General features: G+C 39.4%; 1 protein-coding gene across 3 annotated transcripts in view; it reads right to left on the reverse strand.

Annotated features, from left to right (window-relative positions):
* The window catches only part of gab2 (GRB2-associated binding protein 2), a 239,020-nt gene that overhangs the window by 17,097 nt on the left and 201,013 nt on the right, over nt 1-20,910 (reverse strand). For all 3 annotated transcript variants that reach the window (XM_055637177.1, XM_055637176.1, XM_055637178.1), the window contains exons 3-6: nt 14,132-14,354; nt 7,318-7,916; nt 4,853-4,947; nt 2,385-2,661 (exon numbers count right to left, since the gene is read on the reverse strand). In XM_055637177.1, the coding sequence (XP_055493152.1) occupies nt 2,385-2,661; nt 4,853-4,947; nt 7,318-7,916; nt 14,132-14,354 (1,194 nt within the window). The remainder of the gene's footprint in view (nt 1-2,384; nt 2,662-4,852; nt 4,948-7,317; nt 7,917-14,131; nt 14,355-20,910) is intronic.

Below are 20,910 nucleotides of genomic sequence, written 5' to 3' on the forward strand. Positions count from 1 at the left end.
TCCCTTTCTTGGGGTCCAGCACCAACCTGATTTTCCCAGTCTACCTGTATGTTGAAATCTCCCATAACAACCGTAGCATTACCTTTACAACATGCCAATTTTAACTCTCAATTCAACTTGCACCCTATATCCAGGCTACATTTGGGGGCCTGTAGATAACTCCCTTTTTGCCCTTACAATTTCTCAGTTCCATCCATACTGACTCTACATCTCCTGATTCTGTCACCCCTCGCAAGGGACTGAATTTCATTCTTCACCAACAGAGCTACCCACCCCATTTGCCCATCTGTCTGTTTCTTCGATAGGATATATACCCTTGAATATTCTGTTCCCAGCCCTGGTCCTCTTGCAGCCCATGTCTCTGTAATTCCCCCAACATCATACTTGCCAATTTCTAACAGCCTCAAGCTCATCCACTTTATTTCTTATACTTTGTGCATCCGTATACAACACTTTGGCTTCGGTATTCACCTCCCCCCTCACTATTGGCCCGGACACTCTCTTATCCCTTCTCGAACTTTCCTTCACATTAATTCGGGAGTAACGTTTCCTGCACTCACTTCCCCTTTAACTCCATCTTTATAGGTATGTTACAAAACCTACCTGAATCGTGGCTGAGCATCTGCCCCACCCCTTGTGTGTGATTTTGCCGCTGTTTAGAGGGGGCGGGTTTAAAACGCGATTTTTACTAGGCTGTTCCAATCGAAAATGTTCAGCCTAGTAAATCATTAACGGAAAATCGCTGGAAGACCCCGTCGCAAAAGGTATTATTAGTTTTTATGGCCTTGTATAATGTTTATAGTAGTTTAAAAATCACTCTCTCACTCCGCAACCTCTCGCAGCCCCAGGGTTTTATAAAGCAAACAATTAAAGGTATGTACCTTATTTTTACATTAAATGGGGCTTGTATATAACCCTGTTTATAAAGTTTTCTATAGCGAGTAGTTCATTTTGGGATCTTTATATCCCGCAGTATTTTTCTGGGCACTTGAGGGCACAAATCCAGCGCAATGTGAACGTTCTAAACCAGCGCGTTCACAGGAACCCACTAGAAAGCCGATTTAAATTGACTTTAATTTACAGCAAATGAACACTAAATTCCTTCCATTTGGCCTATAAATTGATGTAAATGAGATTTAAAAATCATGTTTTATTGTGAATTATTTGTGAATATTATTTGAACACTAGGGCTATTTAAATATGTTAATCATTTGTTAAGAAATGGATAGATGTTTAGATCTAGTAATTGAAGTTTGAAATTAGCTACAATTGGGTAACTAACTAATTATATGCTTTAATTTCAGGTCATCCAAGTAAGATTATTTTATATTTGTTTCAGAATGCTTCAATCTATGATAACTGAAAATTTCATTCAGTTCTCTTAATTTTTAAGAAGGTTATGGGCTTTTGACTGTCCACGATCACAGCTTTTTTGTTATGTCCATAGAAAATCAATAGGGAACAAGATGCTAATTTCCGAGTATGAAAATGGCCATAACCTTTTTATTACTTGAGATATGAAAGTGAATTAGGTGTCAAATTAAACTTATTGTTATGCTTTATCTGATGGGATAAATTGCAGACTTGATTTTTTAAATCTCAAAATTTTGTAACATTGCTAATCTTTATACTCCCAATTTGTCAATCCCTCCCCCCCACTATTTAGATTAAACCCACACATCGAGCAGCTGGTGGCCCAACGAAAGAGTGGACAGAGAGTTTGTGACATGGTCTGCTCCTGGTGTTTCATGAGGACCTCTGCATGTTTCATATGCATGGTCTTGAGGTTCCCAGTACTATCCCAAACGCTCCTTCACCACGTTAATCGGACATAAGCCTACGATTCCAAGGAGCCATTGGGGATGTTACATTGCCAGGAAGGCTTTGAGGACATCCTTGAATGTTTGTCGTTGTCTGACTGCAAATTTCGCACAGTGACAAACAACCTATAACAATGTATTATGTTGAAGATTAAACTTTATTTTTTAATTTATTCATTTTTCAGGATCTGGGTGCCACTGACTTATTGACTGTCACAAACTGCCTTGGAATTGAGTGCCTTACAGACATTTGAGACTCAACTGGGTTGGCACATCCATATTATGCAGACGGTAATGATGGCAGGTTTCTCCCCTGCAAGGCATTTGTGAAGCAGATGAACTTTACATCAATCTGGCTATTTTGCCATCATATTCAAAGCTAGAATTTTTTTTAATGTTAAATTATTACTGAGATGGTTTTGAACCTGTTCAAGAATATTTGTCTAGTTCTCAGAATTATAAGTCTGGTAGGTTAAGCACTGTTGCCACTGCACTGCTTTTATGGATCTTAAAAGAAAATATTTTCCAGTTACAGTAAATGTTAATGAAACTGTAAAAACTCACATTTTCTGTCTGGTTTAAGATTACGATTGACTGGAGGCGGCAGCAACACTGCAGGAAAATTAGCTTTGAGGCAGAAAGAAGCCGTACTTCCTTTGCGGGAAGGAAATGTGGCTGAAGAGAATCCAGAGAAGTCAAAGTGGTGGGGACCAGGACTCATGGGCATATAGACATCTTGATGACTTTCCGGGTTAAATGGAGACACGGAACCTGGGTTCATTGGCACGTAATTGTCCTCAGATTCCATACTTTCTGACTGGGATGCCGTGAATTTTGTTCTCTGTGAAGACACAAGAATTTTGTTTCAGCATACATCAGAACCAATGCTAGATAGGTTTCAGTGTGCCTTGCATAACATTGTTTTTGTTTTTATGACATGTCAGCTTGGAAAACCAAAAAAAATATATATATTTTTTTACTCGAAGTCCATATTGGCTTAATCTTACAAGGCCTAAAATTTGACTGAAAGATTGTAGGTCTTAGAAAGAGATGCAATGTGGAACACAATCCTTTTGGCAAACCAAGCCCACACTGATCATCAATTAACCGTTTAAGCTAATACTTTGTCAATCATACATTTTATTTATCCCACATTCTCATCCATTTCCCCCCTCCTCGGGGGTGGGGGAGTTATGGGGAGAAGGCAGGAAAATGGGGTTGAGAGGGAAAAATAGATGAGCCATGATTGAATGGTGAAGTGGGATCGATGGGCCAAATGACCTAAATCTGCTCCTAAATCTGTCTTATGGTTCTCATCGCAGACTCTACCACTCAACTGCACACCAGGAACAGTTCACAGTGGCCAACAAACCCACCAACCTGCACATATTTGGGATGTGGGAGGAAATTGGAACACCCAGAGGAAACCACAGAAGGAATGTACAAACTCCATACTGACAGTGCCCGAGTCAGGATTGAACCCAGGTCTCTGAATCCATGAGGCAGTGGCTCGACTAGTTACATTATGTGCTGCCAGAAGTGTAATATGGCAATTGAAGAATTACAACTAATCGCTAAACTAATGGATTCGTAAGTGGTTTGTACGACGTTTCCAGGGGTCTGAGCTGAGCTAGAGATTATTTGTACAAAAGGAAACCAATGAAGAATCACATGTATGTACTTTACCAATTGAGGCAGTACAATAAAAAAACATTTAGAGTTGTTACATTTCACACTGCCTTGGGAAAACAGCCAACATAATCAAGGACTATTTTCCCCCTGGTCATTTCCTCTTCTCCCCTCTCCTGTCAGGCAGAAAATTCAAAAGCCTGAACGTTAAAAAACAGCATCTTCCTTGCTGTTATCTGACTAATAGATGGTCCTCCCACAAGTTAAGGTTTAATCTCAATCTCCGACCTATCTCACCACAGATCTTATACTTTAAAAAATCTGGTATTTTTCTATATCTGAAATGCTATAGTGTTGTAGCAGCATATTCTTCACCCTAGTATTGTTCTCATTGTACCATCTCTTACACACGCATGGCTTGATTATACTTATGTATAATATGATTTGACTGAATAGCATGCGCACAACATTTTTTTACTGTATCCGGTACACATACAATAATAAATGAATAGCAATATCAATAACATTCTATATCAAGTAGACCTTTTTATTTGGAAGTGAGAGACAAACAGAATTTATATTTGAGGTTGCAAATACTAAATTCCTAATGCCAAAAGCTGAGCAGCCAATCATTTTGAAGATAAATAGCAATGAACAGGTTTTTGTTTGGAAGTGAAATACAGTGAACCCTCATTTTCACGGACCTCTTCATAACGGATTTCAGTTATACTGACCACCACCACCACTGCTGATGCCAACACAACCCCCTGGCCCACACAGATTCCTTGGTCACATCTACCTCCGAACTTTGTAGCTGAGGGCAGGTAAGGCTTTGGTTTAATGTTCAACTAAAAAAAAGGCACCTCTCTCAGTGCTGTTCATGAAATGCCATATATTACACTCGGTCATGATGGACAATCGGCAATCACAGACACCTTTCTTCCTTCTTCCCTCCACCCACCCACCATGGTCCATTATAACAAGTGTTTATTGCAATCATTGGTTCAGAATGGAGTGGTTATAAGCTGAAGTATGAACTTAAAAAAAAGTTATTTGAGCTATTCAAACTATTTTTAGAAAGCAGAGAATTCTACATTCCATAAATATAAAATTAATTAACGGCAGATAGGGCAATAATTGTGACATTACACTCTTATAACTCATTTGCATCTGACTCCAACAAGGCTTGATCATTTTCCTTTGACTGTGCAAATGCAGATCCGAGAAGTTGCTGCAGGGTTCACTGAGCAAGGATGGAGGCTGATGATAATTCAACCACAAAAATCTGGTTTGCAAGACAAGCGATACATCAGAATACAGAATACATGATAACATTCACTAGTCAGAGGTTCAGGACAGCAATGAGCATACTGGGCTGTAAAAATATAATTGTGCATTCCTACCAAGTAAGAACTGAATCCATCGTTAACGGACTCCATGGAGCGGCCTTCAGTTTTTGCGGTGAGACGGGGATAATCATACGTTTCACACGAAGAAGCTGATAATGCGGAAAAATTAGTTAAAATTGCTTTTAATATATAGTCATTTAATATATAGTCATTAATATATCAGCATTGAAATGGAATTATATTAGTACTCAGCTGAAATGGTGTCTGTTTCATATAAAATACATTTAATGGCGAGTCTTCTGACCTTATGTTTTCCGAAAGTCCTTCACTTGCAGCAGTGCAACATTGGAAATCCACGTGCAAACAAAATCCTTCGTAGTGCCTGCCTAAATCATTTATGCTTGTTATTGGTGGCCACAAATAAAACAATCACCATATTCTAAATCATAAACTTAAATGTGAAACAGGATTTCTGACAGCCATAATTTTGTAAATTTTGAAGGTAATTAATTAACAACAGAACTTTTGTTTTTTTTGCATTTCAGTCTTTTGAATTAAAATCAGTGCATTCATATTTAAAGCAGGAATTTTAAGGGGCTTTTCTGAAAATACAAAGTATATTTGAAGGAGGGGATTTCCTTCAAATATACTTTTGTCCTTCCTGCTTTAAGTATGAACGTACTGATTTTAATTCACTACTAGCAAACTAATTTAAAAGACTGATATGCAAAAAAACAAAAGTTGTGTTGCTAATTGCCTTCAAATTTACAAAATCATGACTGAGAAATCCTGTTTCATATTTAAGTTTATGATTTAGAATATGGTGCCAGCTTTATTCTTGCCCACCAGTAACAAGCATAAATAACCTGTACTTACCGTCTTTCTAGTGATTTTCCACACCCCCACTTCCCAGCATAATCTCTGCAGTGACACCACCACCAACCATCACCACCAGCAGTGCATTCCAAGCACTCGCCACCCCATGTGTAAAACAGTTGCGGCTCATAGCCCCTTTAAACTTTGCACCCCCACCTCACCTTGAAGCTATGCCCTCTAGCATTTGATTTTTCCATCCTCATAAAAAAGTTCAGACTGTTTACCCTATCTATGGATCCTATAATTTTACAAAATCCTATCAGGTCTCCTGGCGTTCCAGAGAAACCAATCCAAGTCTGTCCAATCTCTCACTGTAGTTAATACCCTCTAACCCAGGCAACATTCTGGTAAACCTCTTGTTGCCTCTCTCTGTGTTTGTGTATTGCTTTTTTAAAATTTCATGAATGTCCTTCATCATAATTTTTTCTGACTACACATACCTGGAGGGCATCACTTTGACCTCTTTAGAGGCTGCCATGTGTGTAATCCTCACCTAACCATTAAGACTGGCATGAATAGCCAGGCAGAGATAACCCATGAAAGACACAAAAAGCTGGAGTAACTCGGCGGGTCCACGGGTCAGATAACTCGTGTTCATTTCTTACAATACTTTTGCTTGGTGATTTCCCAAAGTCAGTGATTCAATTTTAAACCTACCTTTTCTCATTTTATGTGTCTGCACTCTTCATTACTGAAACGCATGGTTTGTTAGAACCCCAGGATCAGCTGGAGTAGAGGTGTCCAGACAGAAATGTCTGAGACTGGGCTCAACTGGGGAGGTCTCGAAAGAACTGCCAACAACCGAGTGAGGTGGAGGACATTTGTCAATGGTCTATGCTCCCTAGGGAGCAAAGGGCTTAAGAAGAAGAAGAAGATGGTTTGTTAGAGTGGGATAATTTGCCGTCATTACTACATCAACATCTACTTGTTGTGGATTTTTTAGCTTTGGATTGTAATAGTCAGTGTCATTTCCATTATCTGTTTTCAAATCGAAGACAGAAATGGTTGGAAACACTTGATTTGTTTCCACATTGTTGACTCTTGTGCTCACTCCATAGAAAAAAATTGTCATAGAACTATGCTGCATGTAAACAGGCCCTTCAGCCCACCTTGACAATGCCAACCAGGTTGCCTAACTGAGCTAGTCCCACTTGCCTACACCCGGCCCCTATCATTCCATACATTTCCTTTGTATCTGTTCCTGTACAAGAGTCTTTTAAATGTTGTAATTGTAACCAATTCCTGTAACTGTTTCATTGTTATATTCACACCATCCTCTGTGTGGTAAAAGTTGCTCCACAAATCTCGTAAATCTTTCTCCTCACCATAAACCTCTGGCCTCCAGCTTTAGATTGTCCTATCCTGTGAAAAAACACTGCAGCTATTCCCTTTATCTATCTTCAACTGTGCAGTGGCTCCAGGAATATCTTATTTCTAAATTAACTTTCTAGGATCTGAGGTTTGCTGCTTTTTATTTTGTTAAAAGACAAGTGAAAGCAGAATGATTAGGGTTGATCCAGCTAATGTAATCAAGAATAATGTTCAGAGAGATGGAATTTTGATCCAGACCCGAGTGTAGGGAGGTGATACACCTGAAGTCAGAAGTGGGAATTTGGAATGCATATTATTTCAAAATACTTTACCTCTGTGAAGTCTGTTGCTATCCACTGCAGGAACAGTGTTTCTTCTGGGGATTGTTGCTGCTGACATTGTTTGTTTGCTTTTGGCATTTCGAGAATGCTGCTTGGGGCTATTTCTTTCTGGCTTCCAGTCGACTTGTGCAGGCTTAGGCGGCCGTGGGGGAGGTGCAGAGGCCGAGTCACCAGAGCCTGTGGATAGCGTGTTGTGATTTTTGTCAAAGGTGAATGTCCTTGGAATATGGTAGATGGACAAAGGTGTGGATGGAACATCGTAAGAGTCGGTGGAAACCTCACTGAGCCGCCTGCAGAGGGTGCTGTTGGGAGTATTGAAGGTGTACACTGCTTCATCATCATTGTCTAACCCGGATGAGCCATATCTGACCACATCATCAGACCCCAGACTCCTGGGCAAGTCATAAGCCATGGTGTCTCTTTGATCCATATGGTGTTTTGATGGTTTTGGTAAACTATGAAAGCCATGAATTTGTCCATTAATCCCGTTGACACAGTGCGAGTAACCTCGTGGCGATTTTTGTACAGATGTCTCTCCATTCCTCTTTATGGACCCTGGCAAGGGCATAGACTGTGAAAAGCTGGCACTCCTGGACAATACAATCAGAGACAAACAACAATCAGTGCAATACTTCCTTCAGATCATCACTGCAATAATGCTTTCATTCCCGTCTCGGAATTATGTTCTCCACCTCAGCATAAATATTGCATTCAGTGACTGAACAATATACAAATATTAAAATATAAAGATGGCTGAAATGGGAAAGATGGGAAATAAACTTAAAAACAAAAGCAATCATAATAACACACGCCACTGCTATTGTAAGACACTGACCAACTGAGGAAACAAGGCATAGGATTGATAAAATGTCATAACCTTCCAAGAAACTTTAAAACTTTTGTTAAAAGTCAATGTCGACAAAGGTTCCAATATCCTTGCAGATAACTTATGAAGCAAGTACTGAGCTTCAATCCATGCATCCTGAGATCTCACACACGAGACCACCCCGATGACAGCAAAAGCTGCCAGAAGGCCAAATAATAATTTTATTTTATTAGAATCTTTACAACACTAAAACAGACGCTTTGTCCCACTATTTGGGTGGCACAGGGGTTCAGCTGATAGAGCTGCTGTCTCACAGTGCCACAGACCTGGGTTTGATCCTGACTTTGGATGCTGTCCCGAGTAGGTAGGGAGTGGATGATAAAGTGGGATAACATTGAACTGGTTTGAACGGGTGATCAATGGTAGGCTTGACATGTTTCCACGCATTATCTCCAAAATAAAATGTCCATGCTGACCATCAAATACCCTTCCCTGCTAATCTCACTAACCAGTGCTTGCTCCATAGCTTTCTGTGCCTTGCAATTCAAGTGCTCTCCAGACGAGTCTCTGATTCAACCACTCACTCAGAGAGTTCAAGATTCCAACCGCTCTCCAAACACCTGCCTTTCATTTTGGGTGATCGAGACGATTAAAGAGTCATTAACTTCAACACACCTCCCTTGCATTATCTTAAACCTGTGTCCACTAGTTTTAAATATCTCTGCTATAGGGATGGAGAAGCTCTTGGGTACAGTTGATGTACATTTCATCAATAATAAAGGGAAATGAAAAAAAACAAATGCATAATCTTCTCTTACCTCCTTAATGAAGTTGGTGATCCCATTCTAATGGAAGATACCACACTACAGTCTCCAGCCTTGGCTGGTGTTAACCTACAGGCCCAGATATGAAGACTATCTGGTGCCTCAGGCAAGGACCAGCTGGAAATATGTATGGACGCAGTAGTGATCCAATGTCAAAATACAAGTTTGACCTCCAGCACATTGAGTACTTATGCAACGTAATGTGCAGGCATGGAAATACATTGACCAGCAGGAAGGTAAATGCAAAAAATAATTTCAAATTTGCAACATTTGCACCAGTGTAACTATTACAACAGTAAAGCAAATAGGCAGTGAATATTTCTTTGAATGGCACTCAAAGCTGTTCATGTAATGGGAATTTAAATCTCACACTAATCAGTATTAATATTAAAAGTAAAAGCATATTATCAAAGCTTATCTCCATAATACACCCGCTCTGAAGCCTTAATCTAATTCAGTTTGACTAATACCTGGAAATGGCAGGTTGTCTTATGAAGACTGGCCAGGTATCCACCGAAGTGAGAGTTATGGAACCGTATAAGATTCTGAAGGTTCTTGACGAATTGAATGTGGAGAAGATGTTTCCTCTTGTAGAACATCTAGACCTTGGTTCTCTGTTTAAAAATCCTAGCTTGCTCTTTTTAAAACCGAGGTAAGATTGTTTTCTTTCAGAATCCAAGGGAGGTTGAAGCAGAGTCATTAAAGACTTTTAAGTCAATGGTAGAAAGATTCTTGATAAGCAAGCATGGGGTAGGGGATAGGTTTCCGTAGTAGGAATGTGGAGTTGAGGTTACAATCACATTAGCCATTATCTTACTGAATGGCAGGCCAGGCTTGAGAGGTCAGGTGACCTAGAACATGATACTGTACAGTACAGGAACAGATCCTTTGGCCCCAGAATGTCTGCGCTGAATATGATGCCAAGTTAAACTAATCTCCTCTGCCTGCACGTAATGCACATGCCTCCTTTCCCTGCACATCCATGTGCCTGTCTAAAAGACACTGAAATGCCACTGTCATATCTGCCTCCACCACTGCCCATAGCAATGTGTTCCGGGAATCCACCACTGTCTATGTAAAAATCTTCTCTACTCTTATTTGCAAGTTCATATGTTTATGTGAGTACTATGTTAAGAGAAAGATATCTAAAGATATCCGATAGCATTAAGGAAAATATAGAGGGCCTTTTTCCTGCTCTATCGTGAACTCTAAAACCACAATTGAGGTGACTGCCATGATTGTAATGGGAATAAAATTCATCTAACTGTCTCTTTTCTTGGTCTGCCTGCTCGGGTACATTAAAAAAAATACTATGACTAAAGAGCAAAAGAGTTCTCCAGGCAAATATTTCTTCTTCAGCTAACACATCAAAACAGGTTAATTGGTCATTCGTCTCATTTACTGAGTGTGAAAATTTGCTTACTTAACTGAAACACTACACTTCAAAGTAGAACAGGTTGTTCAAAGCACGGTTAAGTGCTTTCTGGGTGCTCCGAATGTATGAAATGCACCATATACTGGAATTTCTTGCATCATGTCATGTCTTTCGCTGATTAGGTTTATGATATTCAATTGACTTTCCTGCAATTGTCATTAGCTTAGATATATGAAAAAAATGATGAAAAAACTGCCAGGCGCAGCTATACATATTAACAGGACCATAGTGAAAGAAAATGACGGGTTAACTTCGGAGAAATAGAAAATAATACTAGGTAGGCAGTTAGAATTGAGAATGAAGATCAGATCACACTTGGGAGCATAGTGCATATTTCTAGATTGCCAAGGACATTTAAAACAGAATGAGAAGAAATCCTATACAAGGTGGTTTATAAAATCAAGGTTGCTTGAGCAAACTGAGCCTCCTTTTCCTGGAATTAAAAGCAGGCTAAAAGGAAACCTGATATAAATCTTTAAGATCATCGAATGCTCATATGAGACACAGTTTTCACATCGGCAAGTCTAAGGAGATAAATATACAAGATCTTCATTTACAGATTAAAAGAGCTCATTAGAATATTATTTACACCAGAATGTGCAAGAATATGGAATTATCTTTAATTTAGCATGATTAAAAGTATGGATACTGGCTTGTTATTGTCACTGAGATACTGAGATAAAGTGAAAAGCTTTGTTTTGTGTGCTTTCCAAGCAAATTATACCACACGTGAATGCAAATATATCATACCCAAGTAGAACAGGTTGTCCAATAAGAGAACGGAGAGTGCAGAATATGTTGTTGCTGCTGCAGCGTAAGTGCATAAAAAAAGTGTAAAGGCCATAATGAGGTAGATCGGGAGATTATCCCATATCCCTCTGAACCTGTCCTTTCCATGAACCTGTCTAAACATTTCTAAGCTCGTTTTATACACCTACCACCCTTTGTGTAAAAAAGTTACCCCTCAGGTTCCTATTGAATCTTTCGTCTCCCACCTTAAACCAATGTTGTCTAGTTCTCAATTCCCCTACTCTGTGCATTTACTCGAACTATTCCTCTCATGATCTTGTACATCTCTATAAGATGGCTCCCTCATCCTCCTATGCTTCAAGGAATAAAGTCCTTGCCTACTCAACCCCCCTATAGATCAGGCCCTCGAGTCCTGGCAATGTCCCTTGCAAACCCGTTCCAGGTTGATACATATTTCCTATGACATGGTGATCAAAGCTGAACACAATACTTTAAACGTGGCCTCACTGTGTGTCCCTAACATGACATCCCAACTTCTATACTCAATTTCCTTTCCATCTGGATTCCACTGACATCTTGCAACACCCTCTACCCCTCCCACTCACTTTCACCCACTTCTCCGATGCCAGCTGTTTGCTCTTCCCTGGAGCAAGGCTGCCCACTGTTAACCGATACTCTCCCTCTTCTGGGCTGTCGCTAATTTCTAATCAATGAAATGTTCACTACTTTAAGATGACATAAAAACCAGCATGGGATTTGAAAAAAAAGGATGCAGATTACCCCTGAAGAAGATTTTTTTCACCCTTAGCATCCTTTGACAAATGTACCTACATTCATCAATTGTAGGGTGCCAAGGGTGGAAAATGTCTGTATTGATAAGTTCACCAACGTCCAAAAATTCAACCCACTAAATGTACATAGAACAGTACAGCACAGGAATAGGGCCTTTGGCCCACTATGTTAAACTAATCTCCTCTGTCTGCATTTGATCCATATCCCTCTATTCCCTACATTTACATCTGCCTCCCCAAGAACCTCTTAAAGACCACTATTGTATTGGCTTCTAAAACCACCCCTGGATTACAGACACACACCACTGTGTAAAATAATTTGCACAACACATCTCCTTTAAACTTTATCCCTCTCACATTTGTCAAATATGCAGTTTTCTGATCAGGAATCAAAAGTGCTACTGTGGCGCCAAGGCTTGATTCACTTAAGACCTCATGCATGTCCCCCTTTGACTCCAGGTGCAGATTGCCACTTTGGTCCCATCTAGCAAACCACTTGACTGCAGGCTGAGTCTACCATGAAGCAAGACTTGAAACCGTGTGCAGAAGTGCATCAACAGTGGGGCTGTGATGAAGGCCTGCCCCAAGAATTTCCGGTATTAGCCTCTTACCATTTCAACCCTGCTCTCAAGGGCTTTTCAATATATCTGAATGTCTGGTAATTAAAAAAAATCCAAATGTTATTGTAAAAGAAAAAAAGATTTAAAAAAATGCTAAATTTCAAATAATATTTGGCCTACAATGTTTGTGCCGAACATGATGCCAAGTTAAAATGCTCTCATCTGCCCTACATGATCCATATTCCCTTGCATTTCCATGTGCTTTCTAAAAACCTCTCAAACGTTGTGATCGTATCTGCCTCCACCACCACCCCTGGCAATGCGTTCCAGGCCCACACCCACTCTCTGTGTAAAAAGCTTGCTCCGCACATCTCCATTAAACTATCCCCCTCTCACCTTATAGCTGTGCTCTCTAGTGTTGGACACTTCCACCCTAGGAGAATTGGTCTGACCCTCCACCCTATCTGTGCCTCCCATAATTTTATATACTTCTATCAAGCCTCCCCTCAACCTCCGATGTTCCAGAGAAAACAATCCAAGTTTATCCAACCTCGCCTTGGAGCTGAGACCCTATAATCCAGACTTTTGAATGATAAGCACAATAGGAAAGACAAATTAAAAACACATAAATCATATTTTCCTTGCCTATTTTCCTTGTTGTCCTACAGTCTAATTGAAGTGAATGAGCTGCAGAATCTGGGCCAGGTTACACCAGTCACAGGATCCCAGAACAGATCCCTCAGTTTAAAAGTTGAGGATTCTTGCCAAACCTTTGGCCCAGCACTGCACTGCATATTGAGTCCAGCAGTGAACTTGCTGCTAGAGCTTTGCCGGTTAATTTGCAAGTTCTGCATTGTACTGAACTCTGCAGCCACTGGCATTAGCGTTGTAAACGCCAGCAGCTCTGTGCAGCAATCTGAGACAATGTGACGTGTGGAATATACTTGCAGTGATGGCATCTCACCATTAGAGGCCACCAATAAACTATTGAAAGAAAACAACCCCTCCACTGGCAACTTTCTCAGTAGACCAAAATAATCCTTAACATTGATGCTTTCCGTCAAATAGCAGCTATTTGACCCTACACGAATGTTGACTACCATCACATCTGAATCCATAAGCGTAGAGATAAGAATGCTCAAGCAGTGTATGCAAAAACTGCATTTTGCTGACACTATTACTTACCTCCTCCACAAATTATTTTGTCAGACTCACTTCATTCAACAAAAGACAGGGATGTACATAGATACAAAATGCTGGGGTAACTCAGCGGGTCAGGCAGCATCTCTGGAGACAAGGAATAAAGTCTTGGGTCGAGACCCTTCTTCAGCAGAGCCTTTGGTGTACCCCAGCATCTGCAGTTCCTTCTAGCATAGAGATGCAAATCTTCTCATTAATCATTCTAAACATCCACTGTAAATTAATGTTGGTGAGCTCAGGCCCAAACCATTTATTCTAATTCAATGCAGTGTAAAACATGCTTGCTCTGCTTATTATCTATCCAGACACCAGGAAGTACTGAGAGCCATTTTTAATGCTTTTATATTGGATTGCTATTTTGTAGATCTAAATAGAGAGTTTGTTATTATTATTTTCTGTATTCAACCAATGATTCATACCTAGCATTTTCAATCTTCTTGCTCATACATTGATGGAGAAAGAGGTAGTCCTGTGGTGCGCTCGATGAAAGAACAGACTGAAGCTGGATTGGGTTTTCAAATGTGAACACTGATGGTTGACTGGTGTGTGAAGAGCTCTGGCTTCCATGTTCTCCAACGAGTCCTAAGTTAGCAATGGATGAACGAGAAGCATGTGATCCAACTGCTGCATTTCTGGCATCATCTGTATGGAACAAAGATACATAATTTTATGACAGGATTTCTTTCCAACTCAAAACTAAAATTACACAACTTAGAAATTAATAGAAAATTCCAAATCAGTATTGAAACAAATCTGTATAACAAAATGCCAATTAAACCTCAACTTATAGATCACTTGTTTAACAATAAGATGACACAATATACTTGGCATCTTTATCCATAATTTTTAGAAAGGTATAATTATCTTTGACAACAAATTCCAGTTGTAAACAAGGCCTTTTGGAAGCATGCCAGCAACATTCTCTAATCTGTGCAAATGATCAGTTTCCTGATCCAGATATATATATATATAGATATATATATATATATCTATATATAAACTATAGGTACAGTAAAATAATAAACTTTGGAGCTACCAGCCACAAAAGGTTGGATAAATTAGGCTGTAACATTTTCAGTCTATCAGATGTTAGTTTGCTCATTGCTATTCCTTTCCCAGCTTCATTGCCGTAATCCAGGAGTAAATTGACACCCTGTGCACATTCCCTGCATACTAATCCTATTGTAACCGTGCTAGTATTTGAGTAAATCATAAGTAGCACAAACAGTGCATCTGAGCAACAATAGATTTCTAGATTTTGTGCATAGCATCATCCACTCTCTTCAGTGCTATTGCACAGTGACTGCAATGTGTATCAGGTAGTGAATTAGCTACTTGACCAGACTACTTCAACAGCAATTCAGAAACCCATGACCTCCAAGAACGACAGAGAGTTACTGCAGCACCTTGTGTCTCTTTTTGTAAAACAGCATCTGCAGTTCCCAGCATCTCCAAATTCATCTCTTCTTTATTCCCCAATAACTGTAGGAGAACCTTCATCAGAAGATATGACGCCCATATCTCAAACATGCGTTTTAAAAAGAGGAAAATAGCCCAACAAAAGGATCCAGAGTTTGTGCAGATTGGGCAAACCACGCCTTTGGTGAGATGTAAATGAAAATAAAATTGAATTCAATAGACTGGGTGGAAGGAGCCTGTCATGATTATTGAATCCAGGAGATAACAGGGAATACAAGTCGTGGCGATATTGATGGGAGAAACAACACATTATTTAAAAAAAAATCAAAAATACAAAGAATTGCATCAATGTATTGTTTACGGTTGATCCAGAATGTTCTAATTTTGCAAAAAAAATCCTTTAAATTGATACATGGAACAGATATGTCAAAGAGGTTGTCCTGCCATCCTTGAATACAACTTGATCAGTTTTTTCTAGCTGCATCTTTTGCGATAATTGAGGTTAGAGTTACTGAAGACTGCACATTAGTCACTGAATCTGAAATTCAATAAAAGCCTCCATTCCCCAGAGGAAGAGTGAGTCATCAATGTTTAAAACAACCATGTATTGATTTCCCTAAAGAAGTTACCACGTCACTGTCCTTTCTGACCCAGACAGCTGAAAGCATCCATTCAAGACAACAGAAACCTATTTATTACATTTAGCTGGTCCGTGATGCTAACTGACTACAAACAAAAATGAAAAAGAAATGTGGAAAATCTCAGGCATTACCCAATTTCTTAGATTTAGCCAGTCGCCGTGATCTGGGATTTGATTTGAATAACCAGTTAAGCACATGCATATCAGCAATGTATTATCTTAATAACCAGGACTGTATGCCATGTGCTGCAACTACCGTAATTAAAATGCACAGTTTGTAGAGATGTTCATTCATCAGAAACATTTTCAGCGTTCTGGGCTTCAAATCCCAATTTATATTTGGTAGTTATTTCTACTCTACATAAATGAAATAATGCTCATCTTCAACAATAAAGCTCCAATGTGCTTTCTAATTGCCGACAATATTGTTTCACAGTCTCTGGGAAAGAAGTGAATTATACTGCTGAATGATATATATGTGAATGATACAGTCTCACTCTGTACAAGTGTAATATTGTTTTCAAATATATGACCCCTTGTGACCAATTTTGATTTAGGCATGACATATTTTGAATGGAAGTGCAAGTTAAGCAGTTTTAGTTAAGTTTAGTTTAAAGATGCAGCATGTAAACAGGCCCTTTGATTCTCTGTTGTTCCACATTCACATCAACTCCCTACACACTATGGGGCTTTTTTTCCTGAGAGGCCAATTAACCTACAATTAAACCGAAACAACTTTGGGATGTGGGAGGAATCCAGAGCACTAGAGGAAACCCACTCAGTTAAGGGGAGAGTGTGCAAACCCCACAGAGACAGCACCCGAGGTCAGGATCGAACCTGGGTCTCTGGCATTGTGCGGCAGCAACTCTACCACTGCACCACTTAGAGAAATATCGATTCATACACTGCTAATTATTTTACAAATATCAAGCTATATACATCAATTGTTATCACCATAGAAAGCATTTTATCAGGATGCATCACAGCATGGTTTGGAAACAGTTCCATCCAAGACAGCAAGAAATTGCAGTGAATCGTGGATGCAGCCCAGACCACCACACAAACCAACCTCCCTTCCATTGACTCAATTTATACCTTATGCTGCCTTGGCACCCTGGTCACTCCCTCTTCTCCCCTCTCCCATCAAATGGTATAGAAATGTGAAAACGCACACCTCCAGATTCAGGGCAGTTTCTTCCCAGCTGGTATCAGACAACTGAATCATACAACCACAACTCAAATGGTGTTGAACTACCATTTACCTCTTTGGTGACCCTCGGACTATCCTTGATTGAACGTTATTCCCTTGTCATGAATCTATACACTGTAAATGGCTCAATTGTAATCATGCATTGTCTTTCTGCTGACTAGGCAGCACACAACAAAAGCTTTTCACTGTTACTTGGTGCATTACAATTATTATTTTAAAAGGTTTAACATAATTTGTACATGGACCTGAATAATTTGATTCTCAATTAGTTTAAACTTTTGTTCCATAAACATCTATAATTATATAAAGACATATAATAAACATTTTAAATTGAATTCAATAATATCATTGCATGTGCAGTTCTAATCCCTGCTTTTTACATGCATGCCTTAATTTTAATTAACATTTCTCGTTATGTGCCGTTCCCCAAAGACATTAGCAGAACAATACAATCTCCAGTTCATCACAGGATTCATATAATTATATTCACCAACTATATTAGCCTAGATTTCCTGACTGGGATTCCCCAATCTGCAAGTGCAAATTGGATAACTCCCATCAGAAAAATTGCCAGAAACCAATATAAAAAAATCTGCCCACTTTATGTCACAGCCAATTTTCGAAAGACAAGGAGAACATTCACTGGAAGAGTTTGCTTTTAAACAGATGGGAGATTGGTTCAAATATAAATTTGATAGTTGGGACTTTCTACACAGCATCTCCTGATGTTCTGGTAAAAATAAGCTTATTTATAAATCATGCCCTTATGAACCTGTGGTTTGATGAGGTTAGTATGTGTAACTTCATGAAGACATTAGATCGGTTTTACTCATTCCTTAACCATTTTTTTTCCATTTTTCCTTTCCAGCTGGCACATGGCTTCTGAACCCTTATAAATTGTTATTTGTTTCCCTTGCCCTCCCTATTACTGCAATTAATTTCCTAAGTTAATTAATTCTCTTGCTCTTGCTTGTTTGGAAATGGATGGACAATTTAAAAATACAAGCCCAAAGAAGCTGTAAAACCAATGCCCCGCACCAAATTTGCTGATACATGTGGACGGAGGCGAGCAGCTTTCCTATGGCAGCGAGTTGGTATGTGTGAGGATCAAGAGTCAACATATGCTGGTTGACCACATCCACCAAGGTACCACTGGACATCCTTACGACTCCACTGGAAAGTGGACATCTCGGGTTCATCGGAGAACAAAATAATGCAAGGTGTCTTAAATGTAATTTGACAATATGGGCCCACATTTATCACACGTATAAACACTGCTCTAACTTCTAGACCTCAGAATATTGTGATCCAAGACATGATAGAGCAAGCACTGCTCTAACTTTTACAAATTTCTGTCCTACTCATGGGAAATTAGCACAGTTCGATAAAAGACAATAACTGGAGTGACACTTTAAATAATGTCTTGATGGTGAAAATACACAATGAATGTTTGTGGGAAGTAGAGTCAGGGATTGATACAGCATGGAAACAGGCCAATGTCCCAGCCTGTCATGTCCCATCTACACTAGTCCCACCTGCCTGTGTTTTGCCCATATCCCTGACTCTTACATAGAAACATAGAAAATAGATACAGGAGTAGGCCATTCGGCCCTTCGAGCCTGCACTGCCATTCAATATGATCATGGCGGATCATTCATGCCCTTACAGTGCCCTCCATAATGTTTGTGACCTATCATTTATTTATTTGCCTCTGTACTCCACAATTTGAGAATTGTAATAGAAAAAAAATCACATGTGGTTAAAGTGCACATTGTCAGATTTTAGTAAAGGCCATTTTTTAAATAATAATAATAATAATAATAATAAACTTTATTACGGACTCAAGGTCCAGACAAGGGGCAACATTACATTAAAAATGCATTGCATATCAAATATCATAAATACATATAAAATCATGGTATATCACATAAAAACATCATAATTTATATATTTTTTAAAACCACAATACTTAAGTTAAAAATCCAGATTAAAAGATGATCAATGTCCTACAACGAGACAACGATACCAGTGTCTCCACAGCTGGGATTCGTAGCGTGTGGTGCTAACCCTTATGTTTGACAAGGCCACAATAAGCACATTTTTAGAGTCATTTATCCTTCAAATGAATTTATACATGTGGTGTCTTAGGATAGTTTCTAAAGTACTGACTCCTGCAGCCACAAACATATTACTGGCACTACGCCATTTAGGTTGCCTTGGCAGTGTTCTCATGGCAGCGTTATATGCCACCTTTAGTCTCTGCATACTTTAAATAGTCTTTAAATAGTTCACCCACAGGTGCGCAGTGTAGAGTGGTGTGCAGTATGCTCTAAATAGCGACATCTTCACCACATCTGCACACGCACCAAATTTACGCAAGAGGATATTCGCCTGTACATACAGTTGCCTATAAATATCCTCATCATCTGTCATTTGTTCTGTAATAATATGCCCTAGATATTTTATCTTATTACAGACACTAAGATTGTTGTCAGACAATTTAAAATCAGGATATTTTAGTTAAACTGTTGCATTATACATTTTGGTTTCACCATGTTGAAATTACAGCAGTGTTTACATAGTCCCCATATTTCAGGGCACCATAATGTTTGGGACACAGCAATGCCATGCCAATGAAAGTAGTCATGTTTAGTATTTTGTTGCATATCTTTTGCATGCAATGACTGCTTGAAGTCTGCGAATCATGGACCACCTGTTGATGGGTGTCTTCTCTGGTGAAGCTCTGCCAGGCCTGTATTGCAGCCATCTTTAGCTAATGCTTGTTTTGGGGACTAGTCTCCTTCAGTTTTCTCTTCAGCATATAAAAGGCATGCTCAATTGGGTTCAGATTGACAGTCACTCAAGAATTGACTATTTCTTAGCTTTGAAAAACTCCTTTGTTGCTTTAGCAGTATGTTTGGGATCATTGTCTTGCTGTAGAATGAACCGCTGGCCAATGAGTTTTGAGGCATTTGTTTGAACTTGAGCAGATAGGATGTGTCTATACACATCAGAATTCATTATGCTACTACCATCAGCAGTTGTATCATTATTAAAATAAGTGAGCCAGTACCTTCAGCAGCCATACATGTCCAGGCCATAACACCCCCAACACCGTGTTTCACAGATGAGGTGGTATGCTTTGGATCTTGGGCAGTTCCTTCTCTCCTCCATAATTTGCTCTTTCCATATCTCTGATATAAGTTAATCTTCGTCTCATCTGCCCACAAGACCTTTTTATAGAACTGTGGTTGCTCTTTTAAGTACTTCTTGGCAAACTGTAACCTGGCCATTCTATTTTTGCAGCTAACCAGTGGTTTGCATCTTGCAGTGTAGCCTCTGTATTTCTGTTCATGAAGTCTTCAGCAGACAGTGGTCATTGACAAATCCACACCTGACCCCTGAAGAGTGTTTCCGAACTGTTGAACAGGTGTTTGGGAGTTTTTCTTTATTATAGAGAGAATTCTTCTGTCATTAGCTGTGGAGGTCTTCCTTGGCCTGCCAGTCCCTTTGTGATTAGTAAGCTCACCAGTGTTCTCTTTCTTCTCAATGACTTATCAACGGTTGATTTTGGTAATCCTAAAGTTTGGCTGATGTGTCTTAACAGTTTTATTCTTGTTTCTCAGTCTCATAATGGCTACTTTGACTTTCATTGGCACAGCTTTGGTCCTCATGTTGGTAAACAGCAATAAGAGTCTCCAAAGGTGATGGAAAGACCGGAGGAAAGACTAGGTGCTGATAGCTCTCTTATACCCGCAATAAGGAGGCAATTAAACACACCTGAGCAATTACAAACGCCCATGAAGCCATGTGTCCCAAACAATATGGTGCCCTGAAAAGGGGGGGACTATGTATAAACACTGTTGTAATTTCTACATGGTGAAACCAAAATGTATAAAAATAGTCTTTAATAAAATTTGACAATGTGC

This window comes from Leucoraja erinacea, chromosome 6, assembly GCF_028641065.1.
Source record: "Leucoraja erinacea ecotype New England chromosome 6, Leri_hhj_1, whole genome shotgun sequence".
Classification (NCBI taxonomy): domain Eukaryota; kingdom Metazoa; phylum Chordata; class Chondrichthyes; order Rajiformes; family Rajidae; genus Leucoraja; species Leucoraja erinaceus.